We start from the raw sequence: 22,131 nt of genomic DNA, 5'->3' as shown, positions 1-22,131 counted from the left end.
AAATAAAATATACATACACTGTATACCTACTGCACTTACTGTACCTCCCTCTACTGTAATGTAACCTGTAAAGTGCTGAGTACACCTGTTAGCACTATATAAATAATATATACATACACTGTATACCTACTGCACTTACTGTACCTCCCTCTACTGTAATGTAACCTGTAAAGTGCTGAGTACACCTGTTAGCGCTATATAAATATAATAAACATACACTGTATACCTACTGCACTTACTGTATCTCCCTCTACTGTAATGTAACCTGTAAAGTGCTGAGTACACCTGTTAGCGCTATATAAATAAAATATACATACACTGTATACCTACTGCACTTACTGCACCTCCCTCTACTGTAATGTAACGTGCCGAGTACACCTGTTAGCGCTATATAAATATAATATACATACACTGTATACCTACTGCACTTACTGTACCTCCCTCTACTGTAATGTAACCTGTAAAGAGCTGAGTGCACCTGTTAGCGCTATATAAATAAAATATACATACACTGTATACCTACTGCACTTACTGTACCTCCCTCTACTGTAATGTAACCTGTAAAGTGCTGAGGACACCCGTTAGCGCTATATAAATATAATATACATACACTGTATACCTACTGTACTTACTGTACCTCCCTCTACTGTAATGTAACCTGTAAAGTGCTGAGTACACCTGTTAGCGCTATATAAATATAATTTACATACACTTTATACCTACTGCACTTACTGCACCTCCCTCTACAGTAATGTAACCTGTAAAGTACTGAGTACACCTGTTAGCGCTATATAAATATAATATACATACACTGTATACCTACTGCACTTACTGTACCTCTCTCTACTGTAATGTAACCTGTAAAGTGCTGAGTACACCTGTTAGCGCTATATAAATAAAATATGCATACACTGTATACCTACTGTACTTACTGTACCTCCCTCTACTGTAATGTAACCTGTAAAGTGCTGAGTACACCTGTTAGCGCTATATAAATACAATATACATACACTGAATACCTACTGCACTTACTGTACCTCCCTCTACTGTAATGTAACCTGTAAAGTGCCGAGTACACCTGTTAGCAGTATATAAATAAAATATACATACACTGTATACCTACTGCACTTACTGTACCTCCCTCTACTGTAATGTAACCTGTAAAGTGCTGAGTACACCTGTTAGCGCTATATAAATATAATATACATACACTGTATACCTACTGCACTTACTGCACCTCCCTCTACTGTAATATAACCTGTAAAGTGCTGAGTACACCTGTTAGCGCTATATAAATATAATATACATACACTGTATACCTACTACACTTACTGTACCTCCCTCTACTGTAATGTAACCTGTAATGTGCTGAGTACACCTGTTAGCGCTATATAAATATAATTTCCATACACTTTATACCTACTGCACTTACTGCACCTCCCTCTACAGTAATGTAACCTGTAAAGTACTGAGTACACCTGTTAGCGCTATATAAATAAAATATACATTCACTGTATACCTACTGAACTTACTGTACCTCCCTCTACTGTAATGTAACCTGTAAAGTGCTGAGTACACCTGTTAGCACTATATAAATAAAATATACATACACTGTATACCTACTGCACTTACTGTACCTCCCTCTACTGTAATGTAACCTGTAAAGTGCCGAGTACACCTGTTAGCGCTATATAAATATGTATTTTTGTTTTTTTGCCAATATCTGCAGCTAATTAGAGAGCTCGAGTTCCTCCTTGTAGACGCTCCTTCTGATACTATCACAGAGATCGACGTATTGCGATATCAGCAAACCATCCGAGAGCTGCAGGAACTTCTTCATCAGAAATTCAACAATGCCACCGAGCGTCTGTTAAAGGTAAGTGTGCACCAGCCTTCTAGACGCAGGTCATTCCATGTGTTCCACAAGGGCCAGCTCAGATTATTATTACAGCTCCTTGTATTATTACAGCTTATTGTTTTATTACTGCTTGTTTATCATTACAGCTCAGTGTATCATTTTAGGTTATTGTTTTATTACCGCTTATTTCATTATTACTGCGTATTGTAGGATTACAAATGAAAGATTCTGTGGAGCCTAAATCCATCAGAGTGTTTTAATGTTGACGTTTTAAAGTAGTCTTTTCTTTATCTTTTGATTGTGTTGGGATACCAGTTAAATTCTAATACAATTTCAATAAAGATTTAATCTCTTAAAGTCTAATTAAAAGGACGTGGTTTGAGTCTCTAGGTTGATGCTAAATATGCATCAATGCGTCATTCTCACTAGTTTTTACCTTTTGCCATCACGTTGTTGGAGTACACACAGGTAATCCAAGTATTGTCTAATGTTTGCAGCTTTCCTTAAAATGCTGCTTTATCCCCCGCAGAACGCCACCGTGCTGTCAGACATCGATACCGGAAACATGCAGAAAGTCATCAAAAATGAAAATGTTACACTGTGTATATGGGCCAATCTCAACAAGAACCCAAGGTGGAGTACAAATGGTTTATTATCTGTAGTTACCGACTCCGGCCCACTATCTGTAGTTACCGACTCCGGACCACTATCTGTAGTTAACGACTCCGGCTCACTATCTGTAGTTGCCGACTCCAGACCACTATCTGTAGTTACCGACTCCGGCCCACTATCTGTAGTTAACGACTCCGGCCCACTATCTGTAGTTAACGACTCCGGCCCACTATCTGTAGTTAACGACTCCGGCCCACTATCTGTAGTTAACGACTCCGGCCCACTATCTGTAGTTAACGACTCCGGCCCACTATCTGTAGTTAACGACTCCGGCCCACTATCTGTAGTTAACGACTCCGGCCCACTATCTGTAGTTAACGACTCCGGCCCACTATCTGTAGTTAACGACTCCGGCCCACTATCTGTAGTTAACGACTCCGGCCCACTATCTGTAGTTGCCGACTCCGGCCCACTATCTGTAGTTGCCGACTCCGGCCCACTATCTGTAGTTGCCGACTCCGGCCCACTATCTGTAGTTGCCGACTCCAGACCACTATCTGTAGTTACCAGTTGATTTTTTTTGTGTTCTCTTTCTTTGTCCTAACGTGTTACGTTCTTATATCTTATTGTAGATTTAAAGGATATCGATTCGAGAAAGAAGCCATTGGATTTGATTTACCGAAACCTCTAGCTGTGTGTAGTATAGCCGTACGAATCCTCCATACACTCTATGACCACCTCTCATGCCAAAGTCCAACTTTCCATCCATGGATGAAAGAAACAGAGGAGGTCCTGGCTCCTACAGATGAATTGGAGAATGTTTTGGGTGACTCTATGCAAATTATGGAGGAACATAAACCGTCGGGCAGTGTAATTACAGCTAATGAAGAGACAAAGTCTGAGGGGAGAAAGGTAGGCCTTTTTTAGTCATTTTCTAGTATAGCTTAGATTAAACACTTTGTAAGGATACATTAATGGGTCCGTGTCCTGGACCCTCCACCCTTGCTAGATCACTGTATTTTCCTAATATTCCTAATAGTAATCATTCTGCTTCTGCTTCTCTCTACAGCACTGCTATCCATGTGCTATTTATGATTATAGTTTACCCCTGTAATAATGTCACAAAATTTCTCCTCTGCACCTCAGAGTGTCCTGAGCACGGTTTCCTTCAAAGAAGAACCCAAATCGGTGAACGAATCCCTAGACAAGACAGAACTGGAGACCGAACAAAGGGCCAACAGCCAGCTGGGGACAACGACTGAAGGTTTGACTTTATAATACCTTTTATTAACATTGCTGTAGAATTTGTTTCCCTTCTGGCTGCAGATCGAACATTTTATAGAAGTGGACATAATTTACCAAGAGTGTAGAAATCTCCCCTCCTTGTGATAGCAAGGCCATGGAGACTGATCTGATCTGCAAAATGGCACTTCATAATCCACCCAATAAATGGCAGGTGCATCAAACCGTCTCACTGGAAAAAAAGAGGGGGCAGGTCTGACTCCGCTACGAGGAGGCTACTGGGAAGGGGAATATATATTGGGCTATATAGATAACTGCAGATTCTGGCTAGTTATATGTTGGAGAGCGTTATCCCTTCTTCTGTATTTGCTGTGTTTAGAGCATATTTGTACAGGATGCACGTGTTCTATAATAGCCCATCTCCTGTGATCATATTTGAGAAAGAACACAAGCCATACATACTCTATGTATAGCCTTGTTCAGTAAACTGCAGTGGAAGCTCGTCCATAGGGGAAAAGTTAAAATAATCGGTGTGTGTGTGTGTAACTGTGTCAGGATCCTCTTTGTATTACTGTGTGTGTCAGTGACTTTTTTGTATTACTGTGTGTGTCTTTGTCCTGTGTGTATCAGTGTTCTCTTTGTATTACCGTGTGTGTGTCCTCCTGTTTATTACCGTGTGTGTCCTCCTGTGTTTTACCGTGTTTGTCAGTGGCCTCCTGTGTATTACCGTGTGTGTCAGTGGCCTCCTGTGTATTACCGTGTGTGTCAGTGGCCTCCTGTGTATTACCGTGTGTGTCAGTGGCCTCCTGTGTATTACCGTGTGTGTCAGTGGCCTCTGTGTATTACCGTGTGTGTGAGTGGCCTCCTGTGTATTACCGTGTGTCTGAGTGTCCTCCTGTGTATTACCGTGTGTGAGTGGCCTCCTGTGTATTACTGTGTGTGTGAGTGGCCTCTGTGTATTACTGTGTGTGTGAGTGGCCTCTGTGTATTACCGTGTGTGTGAGTGGCCTCTGTGTATTACCGTGTGTGTCAGTGGCCTCTGTGTATTACCGTGTGTGTGAGTGGCCTCCTGTGTATTACCGTGTGTGTGAGTGTCCTCCTGTGTATTACCGTGTGTGAGTGGCCTCTGTGTATTACTGTGTGTGTGAGTGGCCTCTGTGTATTACCGTGTGTGTCAGTGGCCTCTGTGTATTACCGTGTGTGTCAGTGGCCTCTGTGTATTACCGTGTGTGTGAGTGGCCTCCTGTGTATTACCGTGTGTGTGAGTGTCCTCCTGTGTATTACCGTGTGTGAGTGGCCTCCTGTGTATTACCGTGTGTGTGAGTGGCCTCCTGTGTATTACTGTGTGTGTGAGTGGCCTCTGTGTATTACTGTGTGTGTGAGTGGCCTCTGTGTATTACCATGTGTGTGAGTGGCCTCTGTGTATTACCGTGTGTGTGAGTGGCCTCTGTGTATTACCGTGTGTGTGAGTGTCCTCCTGTGTATTACCGTGTGTGAGTGGCCTCTGTGTATTACTGTGTGTGTGAGTGGCCTCTGTGTATTACCGTGTGTGTGAGTGGCCTCTGTGTATTACCGTGTGTGTCAGTGGCCTCTGTGTATTACCGTGTGTGTGAGTGGCCTCCTGTGTATTACCGTGTGTGTGAGTGTCCTCCTGTGTATTACCGTGTGTGAGTGGCCTCCTGTGTATTACCGTGTGTGTGAGTGGCCTCCTGTGTATTACTGTGTGTGTGAGTGGCCTCTGTGTATTACTGTGTGTGTGAGTGGCCTCTGTGTATTACCGTGTGTGTCAGTGGCCTCTGTGTATTACCGTGTGTGTGAGTGGCCTCCTGTGTATTACCGTGTGTGTGAGTGTCCTCCTGTGTATTACCGTGTGTGAGTGGCCTCTGTGTATTACCGTGTGTGTGAGTGGCCTCTGTGTATTACCGTGTTTGTGAGTAGCCTCTGTGTATTACCGTGTGTGTGAGTGGCCTCTGTGTATTACCGTGTGTGTGAGTGGCCTCTGTGTATTACCGTGTTTGTGAGTAGCCTCTGTGTATTACCGTGTGTGTGAGTGGCCTCTGTGTATTACCGTGTGTGTGAGTGGCCTCTGTGTATTACCGTGTTTGTGAGTAGCCTCTGTGTATTACCGTGTGTGTGAGTGGCCTCTGTGTATTACCGTGTGTGTGAGTGGCCTCTGTGTATTACCGTGTGTGTGAGTGGCCTCTGTGTATTACCGTGTGTGTGAGTGGCCTCTGTGTATTACCGTGTGTGTGAGTGGCCTCTGTGTATTACAGCGTGTGTCAGTGGCCTCTTTGTATTACCGTGTGTGTCAGTGTTCTCTGTGTGTAAAGCCTTGAACTTTGTCAAGCTAATATTTTATTACATTTTTAAGCTATTCTTATTTAAGTTATAACATTTTCTCCAGAGAAGAATCTCCTCATGAGAATATTTTTTAACAAAAAATCTGAATGCAGAGCTATCTGGTTCAATATGTATAGATATCTTTTTTTCTTCTATTAAATAGATTTTTTCATTTTGCTATTAACATTTCGTTTTTTAAAGTAATGCTTTGGCAGCATCTAGTGGTTAAACTTTGTATTACACTTATGCTGCTTTGAGGCTAAACTCAAATTGAAGATTATGCTAGCGTTAGTGTACTTATAATCTTAATTTTAGTAATGACAGGAGGCGAGTATTTTGCATATAACTCTCTTTACTAACTCCACATAGCAGTAAAGAAAAGTGAAAACAATAACCAATCAAAATGCAATAGGAGGTATAGTATTCACAGTGATGAGGCTCCTCCCCCTCTTTCGGAAGCGACATCAGGAAACTTAATAAAAAACCATAAGTCAAAACATCTTGTAACATGCAACATACAGGTGACTTGTCCGATTAACGAAACCTCAGGAGATAAAGGCTGACCCAAATGTGTCCATCCTGAGAACGAACTGTTAACATCACTGATTTATACTGAAAAGAGAACGTGAAATGGATTAGGCACCGATCTTGAAACTGGTTGCAGTAATGACCCAACATATAATTGCAGTAGGTGTCTCTCTGTTTAATGGTTAATGTATAATGAACATAAACAGAACAAATCCCAAAACATGTAGAGAATCGGTATAAATATATGATAAGCCAACGGAGAGATAAATATATACTTACGTGAATCCACTCTTCCCAAGGGTGGGAAAATACTTGCCTCTTGTCATTACTAAAATTAAGATTATAAGTACACTAACGCTAGCATAATCTTCAATTTTACCACATGACAGGAGGCTTCCTATTCTGCATTTTTAACGCTGATTCAGAAGAGACATAACCGCACCTGAACTCAGGCGGAAGTAGAATGTCCAAAAGGTAGATTCCCTCGACCAGTACGCTGAACGTAGGATATCCGCCAAAGAAGCGCCCGCCAGGAAAGCCAAAGAGGCCGCCACCCCGCGCACTGAGTGTGCTCCAAAATTTGCGTCCACACCCGCCAGTGATAGGATCCATCGTACCCATCTGGCGAGTGTGGTAGTCGAAACGGGAACGTGTGGTCTAACATACGACACTAGTAGCTGTCCCGAGGCAGAGACCTGAAGTGTGGAAGTGATCTCCACGTACCGATGCAGGGTAGAAACGACGCACAGTTGCGGTTTGGTAGCAAAGAAAGGATAAAAAAACTGACGTAGAGTCTGATTTGGTACGTCGTGATACTCGAAAGGTAACTCCCTCTGGAGAGACCGAAAAGGCATTGATGTCAAAGGCCCGTACGGCCGAAACACGACAGAAGGAAACGAGGCAAAGTACCAGGGTCAATTTTGCCAAAAGTTGTCGGAGAGACAGTCTGTCATTTGTCGGCCAGTCCCTCAGGAACCGTAGGACCATCTCCACGTCCCACAGGTGGGAGTATTTGGGTCCCGGAGGTCTCTGTAATCGGATACCCCTCAGGAGACGGCATACCAGCGGGTCCTTCCCTACAGGGATCTCTAAGGACGGGACGTGAGCCGCCGAAATCGCGGAGCGCACGACGTTGAGCGAACAGTAGGAGCGACCCGTTGAGAAAAGATGGGAAAGGAAATTCAGAATGGCAGTCACAGGTGCAGTAAATGGATCGAAGTTCCGTTCACTGCACCAAGAGGACCAGGAATTCCAAGCTGATAAGTAACATCGTCTGGTTCCGGGTGCCCAGGAGTCCCATATGAGGTCTCTTGCTGTTTGCGATAAGTCGCTGGTTTGCCAGACTCCACTGAAAAAGTTCAAGCCACCCGGGTGAGACGGTCCTCGAGGATGAGGGGATGGGGGTTCCCTTTTGGGTCTGTGAGGAGCATCGGGTAAGATGGTAGGAGCAGTGGGTCGGTGTAGAATAATGCCAGGAGGTCCGGGAACCATGGTTGGCCCCGCCATAGGGGAGCGATGAGGAGTAGAGATCTGTGTTGATTCTTCAGGTATTGAATCGTCCTCGCTATCATGGCAAATGGGGGTAAAAGTGTACGCTCCCTTGGTTGGCCATGGTTGGAGAAATGCGTCCACTGCCATGCTCTCCGGGTCCGGAAGCCAGCTGAAGTAGTTGTGCATCTGTCTGTTGTTGCGGGATGCAAACAGATCCAGCTGGAAGGGACCTCTCCTGACTGAGAGGCTTTGGAAGACCCGTGGGTCCAGTCTCCAATCGCTGCTGTCCCGCCAGTGACGTGAGAACCAGTCTGCTGTCAGGTTCGTTTCCCCCAGGAGATATTCCGCCTTGAGGGAGATGTTGCGGGGTAGACAGAAGTCGAAGATCTCCTTTGTTATTTCGGATAGGAGCTGGGAACGGGCTCCGCCCAAGCGGTTGATGTAGCGAACCGCTGTGACGTTGTCCATCCGGAGAAGAATACAGCAGTTCGATCTCAAAGCGAATGAGGCCGCTAGTTATTCCAGACATGTGAAGGTCGATTTTCCTGAGAGGTCCAGGCGCCTCCTGTCGACTTGCCTTCGCCCGTTGCGCCCCAGCCCCAAAGGCTGGCATCCGATTCCAGAACTATGTCGAGCGAGTTCCCGAAGATGGCCCGGCCGTTCCATGTCTCCATTCTGTCTACCAACCATCTGAGTTCCTCCTTCACCTCTTCCGGGATCGTTTGATCGTAGGAAGGGTTCCGGTGAAGAAAGGAGGTCTTCAGGCGTTGCATCGCTCTGTAATGGAGTGGTCCTGGGAATATGGCCTGGATGGACGCGGATAGTTGTCCTACAATCCGAGCCAGATTGCGGAGTGGAATGGAATGGCAGCGAATTACTCTGCGCAGTTCTTTTTTGATTGCCGCGATCTTTGCTGCCGGCAATCGTAACGTGCTGGACTTGGAGTCTATCTCGAAGCCCCAAAACTGCACCGTCTGAGCTGGGGATATCTCCGACTTCAGGAAGTTCACCACGAAACCCAGTGACATCAGGAAGTCTACGGTAAAGCGTGTGTGTTGATTCAGTCTGGACAAAACAGAAGCAGGTCGTCCAGGTAGATAAAGCCCCCCTGGTCGGGAGCGGGTTCTATCGCCCCTTTTGACCGGAGCTCTCGCAACTCGTTCTCGATGAGTTGGCCGTCTTCCGCGGAGCAGTTCAAGGGATGTGGAGGAACCGTCTGGTCCGGAAAGTCCACGAAGTGTATGACGTAGCCGTGTACCGTCTGGAGGATCCACGGGTCTGCCGAGATGGCTGTCCAGTTCCGAAAATATAGAGCAATGCGACCTGCAGTTCGTGAGGTAAGGGGTACATGAGTCAAATATTGACTCACCTGCGGGGGTGCAGCGTGCTCTGCCACGGGCACGTGATCCACGACCTCTGTCGGCTCCTCTGGTGTAGGAGAAGGGCTGCCTGTAGCCCACTTCCGGGTAAAACAGTTGAGGTTTTTGCGAGCGGTGGCCTGAAGGCCAGAAGGGGCTGGCTGCACGGCCCCTGTGGCGGCCAGCCCGTCCAAAAACACCCCGATTAGGGTTGCTCTTGAAGACCCGCTTCATATTGGTCTGAGCTTTATTAAGGGACGTGAACACATTCACGTGTCTGTTCAGGTCCTTCAAAAATGCGTCTCCGAAGAGTTTGCACTGTGCCAGTGGTCCTAATTCTTTGGTGCCCAATTCCACCAATTTTCCGTCTAAGCGGAGTAATGCTGCTTTCCTCCTCTCAGAGGAGAGGGCCACGTTGGCGTTGCCAACAAAACAAAAACATCTTTGCGCCCATTCTCTAATATCATGTGCCCATTCACGTACCATGTTGGTATCGAACTGGTCAGCTTGTGTGAGGGCGTCATCCGCCAAGTACATGATGCTGGAAAGTAGGCAGATGGAGTCCAGCAACTTGTCCTGTACGCCATGGAATTTGTCAGGGATGTCGTTCCCCTTTTCACCCTTCCAGTGGCGTTTAGAAGGCCGGGTGTTGGCTTGTGCGTGTGATCCCGAAGCTTCGGAATCGTAGTCCTGGTGTTGGACCTTAGCGGGGTTTTTGTGCTGATCGGCAGACGCCGTCATAACCCTGGAGAGTGCCTTCTCCATCGAGGCAGCAATAGCCTCATTGATCATAGTTTGGAAATCCGTAGCGTTTTGGTATGTATCCATAGTTGTTATAGTGACCACAAATAGTATACTTGGCACAGGGCAGGTTGGGCTAGGGGTCAGTCTGTATTGTGATGGTACCAGCAGTACCAGTCCAACCCCAGCAGGGTGGATAATAAATACGTGCAGCGGTACCAGCGGTACCAAATACCCCAGCAGGGTGTAAAAGAGGTTTAAATAGTTATGCACGTGGTACCAGCAGTACCTGTAACCCCAGCAGGGTATTATTGGGATTTTGTCACTGGGCCTCACCCAGGTATATGGAGGATTATAACTCACACCTCATAAGCAGCAAAAATATTAGGGGCCTCACCCCAAATGCGCAGGGTAGTAAGCCCTATAGTGCCTTAAAATACAGACTTCAGTCTTACTGACCTGTTGACCCCTGCCTTATTCACACTTGTGAAGGAGCAGTCTGGGAAGCTGTGAGGAAGACCGGGCAGATGCAGGAGCCGAGCGCCGTCTGAATGGAGCTCTGGGAGTACCTAAAATGGCGCCCGCGGATCTCGTGAGATCCAAGATGGCCGCCGCAGGCGCCGGGAAAAAATCCCTGTGAGCGCCGGGCGGAACACGCGCGGGTGAGAAGCCGCGAGGTAGGGGGTGGCTGGTGGGGGTGAGCGTTACCCCTGGGAGGCGAGAGGTGAGCGATCCGCCGATGGGGCCGGCGGATCAGTTGGGAGAACTCGCCGCAAAGAGCCAGGAAAAAAACAACAAAGCCCCAGAGATAAGGGGATACAATGAATGCAGGGACATGAATCCCTGTGGGTAGCAAGAAAACAGAAAAAAACTAGCCAGAAGCAACCCCCCCCAACAAAAATGAATATATGAAATAAGACAGTAATAAAAACAAATGTAATAAGAGCAGATGGTACAAATTAAATAAATGTACATAGCCAAATAAACATTAATGGAAAGGGAAGAGCTGAAAACTCTGACCTGTCTGCTGATGGAGCAGTAAAGAAAGAGGGGGAGGAGCCTCATCACTGTGAATACTATACCTCCTATTGCATTTTGATTGGTTAATGTTTTCACTTTTCTTTACTGCTATGTGGAGTTAGTAAAGAGAGTTTAATGCAAAATACTCGCCTCCTGCCATGTGGTAAAATGATATATATTTTACTCATTAATTGGAAAATGTCTATGGTTTATTCCCTATATATGGCATTGTCCACATATTTGGAGGTAGAAGAGCCATATAGACGTCTTCCTATTCTCGATTAACAATATATAGGAAAAGGATTCCAATACATGCTGTCTGGGGACCCACCAACTTTTTTTTTTTTTTTGGCTGTATAACACATACACGGACACCCAGTCATTTAAGTTTAACAAATTCTATCCGTTTGACATTTTCTGAAAGAAGCCCACACAAAATCACAACAAGCTCTTGCATGTTAGCAATGAGAGGAGAGTGGGGCGTTTGGCCATAGCGCCCCTCAGTCACCTTAATGATAGAACACCCTAACACATCCATGTATGTACCCAAATCAGCAGTGACCTATAACTGTGAGCAATCATTCCCAGACTACCTCACTCATAGAATAACCAGAACTATAGCCTTCTGAATTACCGGTACCTCCAACTGACCTCCTCTCCCACATTCGGTCTCACCCAGGACCGACCTCCTCTCCCACATTCAGTCTCACCCAGGACCGACCTCCTCTCCCACATTCGGTCTCACCCAGGACCGACCTCCTCTCCCACATTCGGTCTCACCCAGGACCGACCTCCTCTCCCACATTCGGTCTCACCCAGACCGATGTCCATTCACCCAGTCTCCGATATGTTTGGGCAAAGTCTAAAAGCAGGAATTAGTCCAGCCTCACCTACGATTATTAATTGGATACCCTATGAATTGGGAAGTATCATAATGCCCAGATAATTTGGACATTTCTCAATTATTTGTTTGTAGAGGGAAATTTTAGCATTATCATGTATTCCCTTGTAACAGAGTACCCTCTGTGTAACATGGCCTCTGGCGATACGTTCGCTGTCAGATAGTGTATGCGTAGCCTATCCATGTTCTAGGTATATAATATGTCGAAGAATGATATATATTGGAACTACGTACCCGTGTGATCTATGTATGGAGGTTCCTCCTGTTGTGTAAGAATGTCAATCATGGCTGCCAAATAGCCTGATAGCGCATGTGTTTATGTAGTATGGATGAGTTTAATTCCTCGATTACTCCACCTTTTGAATACATTCTCTGATGGAGGGCTCTTCCTGTTTTTTCCAGAACAGCGGTATTCGTAAATTGGCTGCTGTCAGCGGGTGCATTATTAGCCTATATGTGGGTTTATGACATATTGTCGCGATAAGGCCAAATATGATCACCTTGGGATGTAAGGGGATTGGGATAAGCGTGATGGTATGTATGAGCTTGATAATTTTGTTTGATAGGGCAAGTCCACCAAATGTGAGCTAGTGTGCCTCGAGGTTGCTGGCATCTCCAGCAGTGGTCTGGAGTTGTTGGGAAGAGTCTATGAATGTGTGAGGGAGAGTAGTGCCATCTCACTATTTGTTTGAAGTTGCCTTCCTGTATGTTGGTGCTAATAGAGAACATGTGGAGTCATCTGAATGTGTCCAACCATTCATGTTGGGACATGTCTATATTGAGGTCTTTTGACCACGCTCTAGTATATAATGGTGGGTTACCTGCACTGTCTTGGTGTATCAGTGCTCCAAAGGTCGAAAGCTGCTTTTTGGAGAGTTTTTGGTGTGTGCAGTGGTTCTGAAATGTCGGGCATAGAGTTAAGAAAGTGGAGAATTTGGTGGTATCTAAACGTTTGTAAGGAAGAGGGTGTGTCTCTGTGTGTTGCCAGATCTAGTATTATGTCCTAAAGACCCCTGAAAATACGGCTCATGTCACCAATCATCCGGTTCTATGGCTTTGTATCAAAACCTCAGAAAATAAAAAAAAAGCCTCAGAAAATAAATATCCCTGCTACAAGCAGCTAAGGTCCCTTGGTCAGTGTTTAATTACAATGTGGTCTCTCACAGGTCATTTGCCCCCTTCTTTACTGAACGACAAGCAGAACGATTTACTGGAAGATGATGTGGTGGATCTGCGCCAATATACAACCTTAGGTGGCGTTTACTACTTTGATGTAATTGCTCTTCCACCTCAGTATAAACAAGTGAACGGCTGGACCATGGTGCAGGTACTTCTCATTACGGAGGGGAATTCAGCTTTAGCACTTATTATTGGGACGTTGAAAAGCCATATTTGCTGTGGGGATGGTTTAAAGTATGACGACACCTGCAAGCTTGCCAGCATTTAGCCAGCGGCTCCAGATTTACAATGAAATTACCTTGAATTTTAGCCAAAAAGCTTGTCTGCTGATTGTAGCAATTTGAAATCAAAATGGTAAAATTTAGACAAAAATAGCTGATCTGGAAAAAATGTCCAGCTGATCCTGTATCACTGTATATTGTAGCTTTTGTATTTCAATTCACCACAACTGGTTTGTAGTTATTAACACTGCGGCCGATGTGGTAAATTTCTGTCCTGCTGCTGCTGGATCGTACCTCGCAGGCTGACAAATCCTGCAAGTTTTAGGAGTAAGGTACGTCCCCCTACGCTGAAATAATGTTCAGTAAGGGGTGCTAGGAAATTCTCAGCTCTCAATCTTTTGCATCATTGCAGATTCTAGAAGGAGGAGTTCAAATGTACCCCTACCCGCAGGATTTATCCCTTCTTAACCTCACCGGGATGTCCCAGCAGGAGAAGGAATTGGAGAATGCTGCTCCCCCTGTTGCAGTGTCCTTTCGAGTACCTAAAAATGTTCTCTTTTTTGAAGAACCTCAAGTAGCGAGATGGGACCCTGAAGGTGATACCCGGTTTGATAAATTCCACCTTTTTCTTTTTCCTTTTATTTACATTTAACCTTTCGATTAGGTTTGTGTTCTCCTATTTCTGTTAAAATGTACAGCGTGAAGCATTCTGCTTTCCAAACCAGGACAATGCACACGACCAACAGAAAATAATTTGGTCTTCATTTTGTAGATAAAACTTGGCGAATGGACTCTATCACCCAGAAGATATATAACCCGGAGCTCCGGGACTTGTCCTTTAAGATGGATTCATTTCACACATTCACCTTGATCCAAGATTCGCACCTGAACATGCCGTACGAGTCGTGGGAGCTGAGCCCTGGCGGCAAGAACCAAGTCATGCTGGTCATCGCCTCTGCGTTCACAGAAATCCAGCTGGAAATTAAGGTGAAGTGCACTAATGAGCTACGCAGAGGATGGGCAACGTGCATTTCTTATTACTGGCCGTACAGGGACAGAATGAGCCAAGCGCACTTTTTGGAGAGAGAGAGAGAGTTAAAAAAAATAGTAGTAATAGTAGTAGCCAGCACTTGAGGACTTGTAAAAAAAAATATAGTAAATTTAATCCAAAGATAAAAACGATTTTATAATCAAATGGGTCAACGTTTCAGTTCAGACATTAGAACTTTCTTCAGGACATAATTTCTACCGGAGTTATATTTTGTGCAGCTGAGCCAAGAACACAGGCAAGCAGGAGTGCAAAACCCACGGAATAGTATATATATATATATATATTTATTTAACACTCCTAAACCCTTCCCCATGTTACTATATAAACACAAGCCCACGTTTTATTAAAAAGACATTAGCAGTTATGGTAATCAAGTAACACAAAATGCAGGCCGCTCCTATGTCATTTGTTTTGATACCATTGTTTGCCGGTGTTTATTTTTCTGTCTTTAATTATTGTTAACAGATACAGACACTAAAATTCATAAATTCAGCTGCGATTGCCATGTATCAATTTTGTCCAACTTGCTTCTTCGAGGGTAAATTTATGTAATTGGGACCAGTTCCTAAACATAAAATAATTCATATTGACACACAGGCTAAGGCCTTCTTTAATAGATTATCGCATTATGTTTGGTCCATAAAGGTGTGACGCAAACCTTGTGTGTATAGTAGAGGGACATTTAGATGCGTAATTATATTTAAAGCGTACATTATACTCTACAATAGCTTTCATTTTAGAGTGATAAATTAGTTTATTTTCCCACCCTGTAGCAGAAGTAGCTTTTCAAACAACACTTTGTGTTCTTGGTAGTGATAACTCATCCCTCCATGTTTCCATGGTCAGTAGATTGCAACCCATTTAGTCAAATCCAAATAAGAGCATGGCAGATTCAGTTTGGGAATAAGAGGCGTTGATGTTTTGAAGAACTGTCCGTTTAATCTGCACTCAGTTTTTAGCAGCAGCCCGATGTAATGATATTAAGTTGATAAGTTTTACATTGTGACTGCACACAGGATGACCAGTGTAGGTTGACGTCGCTGTCCAGCGTAGACGGAGATTTGACGCACATTGTGGGGAAATGGATGTCTCCAACAGCTCTAAAATCCACCATGAGAGATGCAGGACTAAACATCTTCCCAGAAGAGGACTCTGCAAAATATGTCATTGTCAACAAAAAGGTTTGACAGACGTCATTTCCTTTATACTTTCAGTGCCCGGTAATTGACACGCCAGATTCTCTGTGCAGTTGTTACTTTCTAATTGCTGTCTAGTCTTTACCATAGTTCTTCTGAAAGATGCTGTTGGTTGTCAACAGTTGTAACATCACAACAGCTATAAGTGGAGCTTCCGTGTGAAGCCACCAATCTCAACATGTGCTCCTAAGGCCGTAGACCAAATGATTGCCTTCTTTGCAAAGTTAGCTGTATATATTAATAGCCCCCCATGCTTGCATTCTTAGACTGGATATTGGAGGTGCTGTGAAGAAGCGCAAGCAGGGTGTAAAATCAGAACATATTAAACATTAAATGCATCTTGAAAACAAACCCCATAATTTTGGTTTAATTTTTTGCCAGAATGAAAAAGCTGAAGAAATGGCGTATAAAGAAATGGCTCTTCTGTCTGCTTCATTCGCCTTTGGATGGAGCAAGTGGAATCACAGCTGTGGGCCAGAGCAGATTGTTCTCAAGGTATTTTATTCACTATATAACATGATTAGACCAACCAGGCAGCTTGGTATGCCATCAATTTCAGGTGTTCTGTCAATCTGCACCACCATTCTAACCCAGCCTGACTGAATGCACAGCCTCTTCCATAGTCGGCTAGTAACAGCCAGCTTCTGGGGCGAACAGAACCTCGTCATGGGCTCCTGGAGGAGCCTGCTTGCCAGCCTCCTGCCTATTGGCCCTGCAATATATCTTGCCCAATGCACTTTAAAAGGTCTTGTGAATGTGATTTATGTACTTTTGTACTCCAGACAGAGAAACCGACCGTTAGCCCTTTAATGGAAATCCCGAACCCCCAAACCCCTGAACCAATCTGGGTGATTTTTGGATATGTTGGTCCCCCAGATCGTAGCTATTATGGGATGTGACTTTCGTGGGGTTTACATGTATTTTAGGGGTACTTTTGTGATGTTGTTAAAATTTATGTTTTCTGTGCCAGGAAATAATGGAGTTTAGTACAGTTCTGTGAAAAACTGAGCCTCGTCACGTGTTCTTTGAGTCGCGTGCTGAACAGCCTCTTACCAAAAGACTACGGGCCCTTTAAAAAAAAAAAACCAAAAAAAAAACCTATGTGAACAGACTTGGTTTGTGGGATTTTATATTTGGTTCGGGAACCGAACAGCCGCATGAACCTGAAACCACCCTGGAGCATGTTAAGCCTAATTGCTACTTTGTAGCAATTTCCACCGCAGTGTTCGTCTGGGTGGCCGTATTTCCTATCGACGACCACGAGGTGGCAGCCATCTTGTCCCGTGAACGCAGGCAGCAGTGTTAAGGCATGAATCTCATGAACACTGCTGGACTTCCAGCATCACCTACGCTCGGTTCTACAACACCTAGAAAGGCGCTGTTCAGTGGAAACATTCCCACGAACAAGGGGATCAAACTCCAAGGTAAAACTATTGACTCTGTTCGGTAGTTTGTTCATTTTTTTTTTAAACTACCAAATTAGACCGACCGCAAGCCCTGGAACTGTTTCGGGCATGGCACCATGCGGGTGGTCGGTCAGATTATGACTTTCAGGAAATTCCTGAACCGATCTGGGTGATTTTTGGAGATGTTGGTCACCCAGATCAGGGCTCTCTGGACTAGGAGAGGTGTACCTACTGGAAGCTGGATCCTGGTCTTGGGTCCAGGGTGGGTGGAGAACAGCGAGACCCCAACCAAGTTGCAGCGGTTTGTGGGGTTTACGGTGGCTATGGTGTTCCAGTGCAGCGATTGACGGAGGTACCCGGTCAGGGTGCGAGGTGGTCAGTCACAAGTTCCTTACTCAATTTTTGCTCAGGAACAGGGGGTCGAATAACCTTTTTTGTGTGGGAGTGTCCTGGACCTGAGAGCCAATGTAATTATGTGCATGTTTTACGGTAGTCTCCTCTCAGGTCAAGAGGGGAATACCCCTGGAATATGTATCTGGAAACCCCTTGCATGGGGAGTTGCATATAAGGCTGCATGTGGCTCCCCTTAAACCAGTTCCTCTTCACCCTCAACATAGAGCCTTGTCTCACGTGTGGAGGGAGCAGCTATATTCACTCTGGGGATTGCTATACTCATTATACTCCCTTGGATTATAATCACTAGCTCGTGTAAGAGCTATCCTGCTTTACTCTTTGGATTGGGAGAAGTCTACCCACTGGAAGCTGGATCCTGGTCTTGGGTTCAGGATGGGTGGAGGACAGCAAGACCCCAACCAAGCTGTTAAGCTGGCTGTGGGGTTTATGGTGTCTGGGGGAGTGCTTGGAGGACTCGGTGAGTATCGATTGCCAGAGGCACCCACTTGGGGTGCCAGGCGTTCCTCTACACCCCCCTTCCCCAACAGGCAGCTTCCAGTACAGAACGTGCCCCTTCCAGTATCAGCCAGCTTCTGGTACAGAGCATCCCCCCTCCAGTAACAGTAATATTAGTATTATTGTGTCTCATCAATAGACTGCAATCTTTAAGTTTTGAATCCAATATTGTTGAATGGGTAAGGCAGTGGCAGAGTGACAGGCAACAGCAGGTTGTAGTCAATGGAGTATTTTCAAAGCAAGGTCTAGTTACCATTTGGTGTACCTAAAGGGATCTGTACTTAAAGGGAAACTCCAGTGCCAGAAAAACTATCCGTTTTTCTGGCACTGGAGGGTCCCTCTCCCTCCCACCCCCCAATCCCCGGTTACTGAAGGGGTGAAAACCCCTTCAGTGACTTACCTGGGACAGCGGCGATGTCCCTCGCCGCTGTCTCCGCCTCCGCGACGCTCCTCCTAGTGATTACGTCGGCCGGTGGGCGAGACTAATCTCGCTCACCGGCCGAGGAGACCTAATGCGCATGCGCGGAAATGCCGCGCATGCGCATTACGTCTCCCCATAGGAAAGCATTGAAAAATCATTTCAATGCTTTCCTATGGGGTTTTGAGCGACGCTGGAGGTCCTCACACAGCGTGAGGAAGTCCAGCGACGCTCTAGCACAGGAATCCTGTGCTACAAACTAGGAAGTGACCTCTAGTGGCTGTCTAGTAGACAGCCACTAGAGGTGGAGTTAACCCTGCAATGTAATTATTGCAGTTTATGAAAAACTGCAATAATTACACTTGCAGGGTTAAGGGTAGTGGGAGTTGGCACCTAGACCACTCCAATGAGCAGAAGTGGTCTGGGTGCCTGGAGTGTCCCTTTAAAACAGCACTGTCATGCCGAACATACCTTTCTTTAATCGATTCCTCTTCTCTCCCTCTCTCAGGATGTTCTTCATTTCTTCCTGTCTGCTCTAGTTTTCTTTAAAACATAAGACAAAGTAGGGACTATTTGTCTTATGGAGGTTTCCTATGTCTGACCATCTCTGAGCAGCGGAGGAGCAAAGTGTGCTTCAATCCCGGTGGTCAGAGCAATTTCCCCATAATTCTCACCTTTCCTCAGTGTTTCCACGAAGCCTCCTTTTACTTTTCCCGTACGTCCTGTCATTTAGACAGAACGCCGGCAATAGTACCGAATTGCGTCCTAACAGAATAAAAAACGCTTCTCCATTCGTGTTAGGACGCAATTCGGGACTTTGTTCGGATCACTGTTTTATAGACATGCCCCTACTTGCAGTATAGCGAGTAGGGGCAGAATTTATTAATACCAAGTAATCTTTACTTCGTGTTAGTAAATTTGACAAAGACCAGTTAAGGTCTTTTGGTAGATAGCTCCCTGATACTGTGGGAATTAGGGAGTTATCTACTAAGCAGCTGCAAGATGCAGCAGCAGCACAAATAGGATCGGAGTTTCATTCATTCAAATGAAATTCCGATACAAACAAAGTCTCGAAGTGCGTCCTAACACGAATGGAGAAACTGTTTTCATTCCTTTTAGGATGCAATTCGGTAGTTTCGCTGGCATTCTGTCTAAATGACAGGACGTATGGGAAAAGTGAAAGGAGGCTTCGTGGGAACACTGAGGAAAGATGAGAATTGTGGGAAACTTTTTTGCTCTGACCACCGGAATTGAAGCACACTTTGCTCCTCGGCTGGTCAGGCGTAGGAAACCTCCTTAAGACAAATAGTCCCTACTTTGTCTTATGTTTTAAAGAAAACTAGAGCAGACTGGCAGAAATGAAGAACAGATCCTGAGAGAAGAGGAAGCGATTAAAGAAAGGCAAGTTTGGCATGACAGTGCCGCTTTAATATTTTTATTAGGGATATTGCAGAAGGCCGTGATGTTTTTTTTTTTCCCCAGATATAAAAAAAATATGTAACCGGGTTGGTGTTCCAGGAGGGATAAGCCAAATGGCTAAGATTTAGGTAAACTAGAAAAATGATCAGAGCTGTGGCAGCTGACATTTAATGTGGATAAGTGCAAGATAATGCATCTTGGATGTAAAAACCCAAGGGCAGAGTATAGAATATTTGATACCCAGTGGCAGAACTACCGCGGTCGCAGCTGCGACTGGGCCGGTCACTCCAGGGGGCCCGGCTACCCTGCGGACCCCCGTGACTGGGTGCCCGCCTCCATGTGTTGCAGCCCCAGCCACGCGGTTGTTCTGCCGGGGCCACACGTTAAGGGGCCCATGCTGTTAGAACCACCCAATGGAAATGAATATCCAGGAAGCCCGGTCAGTGCTGCAGTGCTTTAACAGCAGGACCGGGCCCCCTGTGATGACGTCAGATGCTGGGAGGAAGTGACTGCCCCGTCACTCCACCCAGCATACACAGAGCCTGCGCAGGAGGAGGAGAGGAGGGAGTCAGAGTGGAAACTGACTCCCATCAGGCTGAGCCACCACTGAACCCCAGGTACCCCTAAAAGGTACAAAACAGGAGGGTATCAAACATTTTGTATGTGTGTGGGCGAGGGCAACGTGTGGTAGGGGGAGGGTAGATGTATTAGGGGGCAGGGGGGGAGACCAGGGCAATTTTTGCACCGGGGCCCTGTGGTTTCTAGTTATGCTTCTGTTGGTGCCCTATTAACCTTAACATCTGAGGAAAGGGATTTAGGGGGTAATTACTCTGAACAAAATTATAAACACAACACTTTAGTTTTTACCCCCATTTTTAATGAGCTGAACTCAAAGATCTAAGACTTTTTCTATGTACACAAAAGGCCTATTTCTCTCAAATATTGTTCGCAAATCTGTCTAAATCTGTGTTAGTGAGCACTTCTTTGCCGAGATAATCCATCCACCTCACAGGTGTGGCATATCAAGATGCTGATTAGACAGCATGATTATTGCACAGGTGTGGTTTAGGCTGGCCACAATAAAAGGCCGCTCTACAAACAGATTTGTCAACAATATTTGAGAGAAATAGGCCTTTTATGAACATAGAAAAAGTCTTAGATCTTTGAGTTCAGCTCATGAAAAATGGGGGCAAAAACAAGTGTTGCCTTTATAATTTTGTTCAGTGTATTTCAGATGACAAAGGTAGGCAGACAATGTAATAGAGCAGCAGGAAATGCTAGCAGAATGCTTGGTTGTATATAGGCGTGCGTGCGCACGGGGTGTGCCGGGGCACACCCTAATCCCCGCGGCACGCACTATGGATTGAGTCCTGCAGGAACAGCGTTCCTGCACTTTTCTTTTAGCAGGAACGCTGTTCCTGCAGGCAGGCCCAAATGCCCCCTTCCTCCCCGTGTTCCCCCGTCATGGGGGGGCAAGAGGTGATGGATCCCCCCTCTCTCCATATCAGCCGCGGCGAGGGAGCTGTGTGCTCTCTGCTCCCTCTCGCCGCGTGTGCTGTCTGCAGATGCCGGGAGCCGGAATATGACATCATATTCCGGCTCCCAGCTACAGCAGACAGCCCGCGCGGCGAGAGGGAGCAGAGAGCACACAACTCCCTCGCCGCGGCTGATATGGAGACAGGCACCCGCCCAACTGCACCCCAGGGACAAGTCCACACCAGCTCTCCAGGTAAGGAGGCTGGGTGGACTTTTTTTTATTAAAAAAATTATTTGTGAGTGTGTGTCTGTGTATATTATATATATACACACACACACACACATATATACATATATATACACATACACACACAAGTGTATATTATTTTTTTGGGGGGGTGGGAATCTTGGGAGAGTTCCCACACATTATTCCACAGGACTTGTACCCTCCCGATCTCCCCTGTCTGCTCACACAGAGCCGGCGCTGAGTGCCGGCTCTGCTCTAAGCCTCCATGGGCCGGCAGGGAGATCAAAGATCTACCTCACCGGCCCACAGCAGCATGGAGGGAGGAGGAGAGGACCCAGGGAGCTCTAGACAGCAGCTCCGCTAGGTTCCTTTTGCGATATCTGAATGTTGCCGCTGCAACGCTCAGATCTTGCGAGAGTTAACTCTAGCCCCGCAGGCTAGAGTTCACTCTCCACTGGACCACCAGGGATGGCACATGGCAGCAAGGATCCCCCCTCCCTACATAAGGTCAGAAGGGA

The 22,131-nt window shown here is 45.7% G+C and overlaps 1 protein-coding gene across 1 annotated transcript in view; it reads left to right on the top strand.

The window, feature by feature from the left end:
- The window catches only part of DNAI7 (dynein axonemal intermediate chain 7), a 32,576-nt gene that overhangs the window by 8,485 nt on the left and 1,960 nt on the right, over window positions 1-22,131 (top strand). The window contains exons 5-13 of the mRNA XM_063446102.1: window positions 1,730-1,876; window positions 2,388-2,491; window positions 3,103-3,382; window positions 3,617-3,734; window positions 13,258-13,418; window positions 13,904-14,087; window positions 14,264-14,478; window positions 15,559-15,723; window positions 16,120-16,233. Of these exons, the coding sequence (XP_063302172.1) occupies window positions 1,730-1,876; window positions 2,388-2,491; window positions 3,103-3,382; window positions 3,617-3,734; window positions 13,258-13,418; window positions 13,904-14,087; window positions 14,264-14,478; window positions 15,559-15,723; window positions 16,120-16,233 (1,488 nt within the window). The remainder of the gene's footprint in view (window positions 1-1,729; window positions 1,877-2,387; window positions 2,492-3,102; window positions 3,383-3,616; window positions 3,735-13,257; window positions 13,419-13,903; window positions 14,088-14,263; window positions 14,479-15,558; window positions 15,724-16,119; window positions 16,234-22,131) is intronic.

The sequence above is a fragment of the Pelobates fuscus genome, chromosome 3 (genome assembly GCF_036172605.1).
Source record: "Pelobates fuscus isolate aPelFus1 chromosome 3, aPelFus1.pri, whole genome shotgun sequence".
NCBI classification, from domain to species: domain Eukaryota; kingdom Metazoa; phylum Chordata; class Amphibia; order Anura; family Pelobatidae; genus Pelobates; species Pelobates fuscus.
This window is presented reverse-complemented; position numbering and strand designations above follow the sequence as displayed.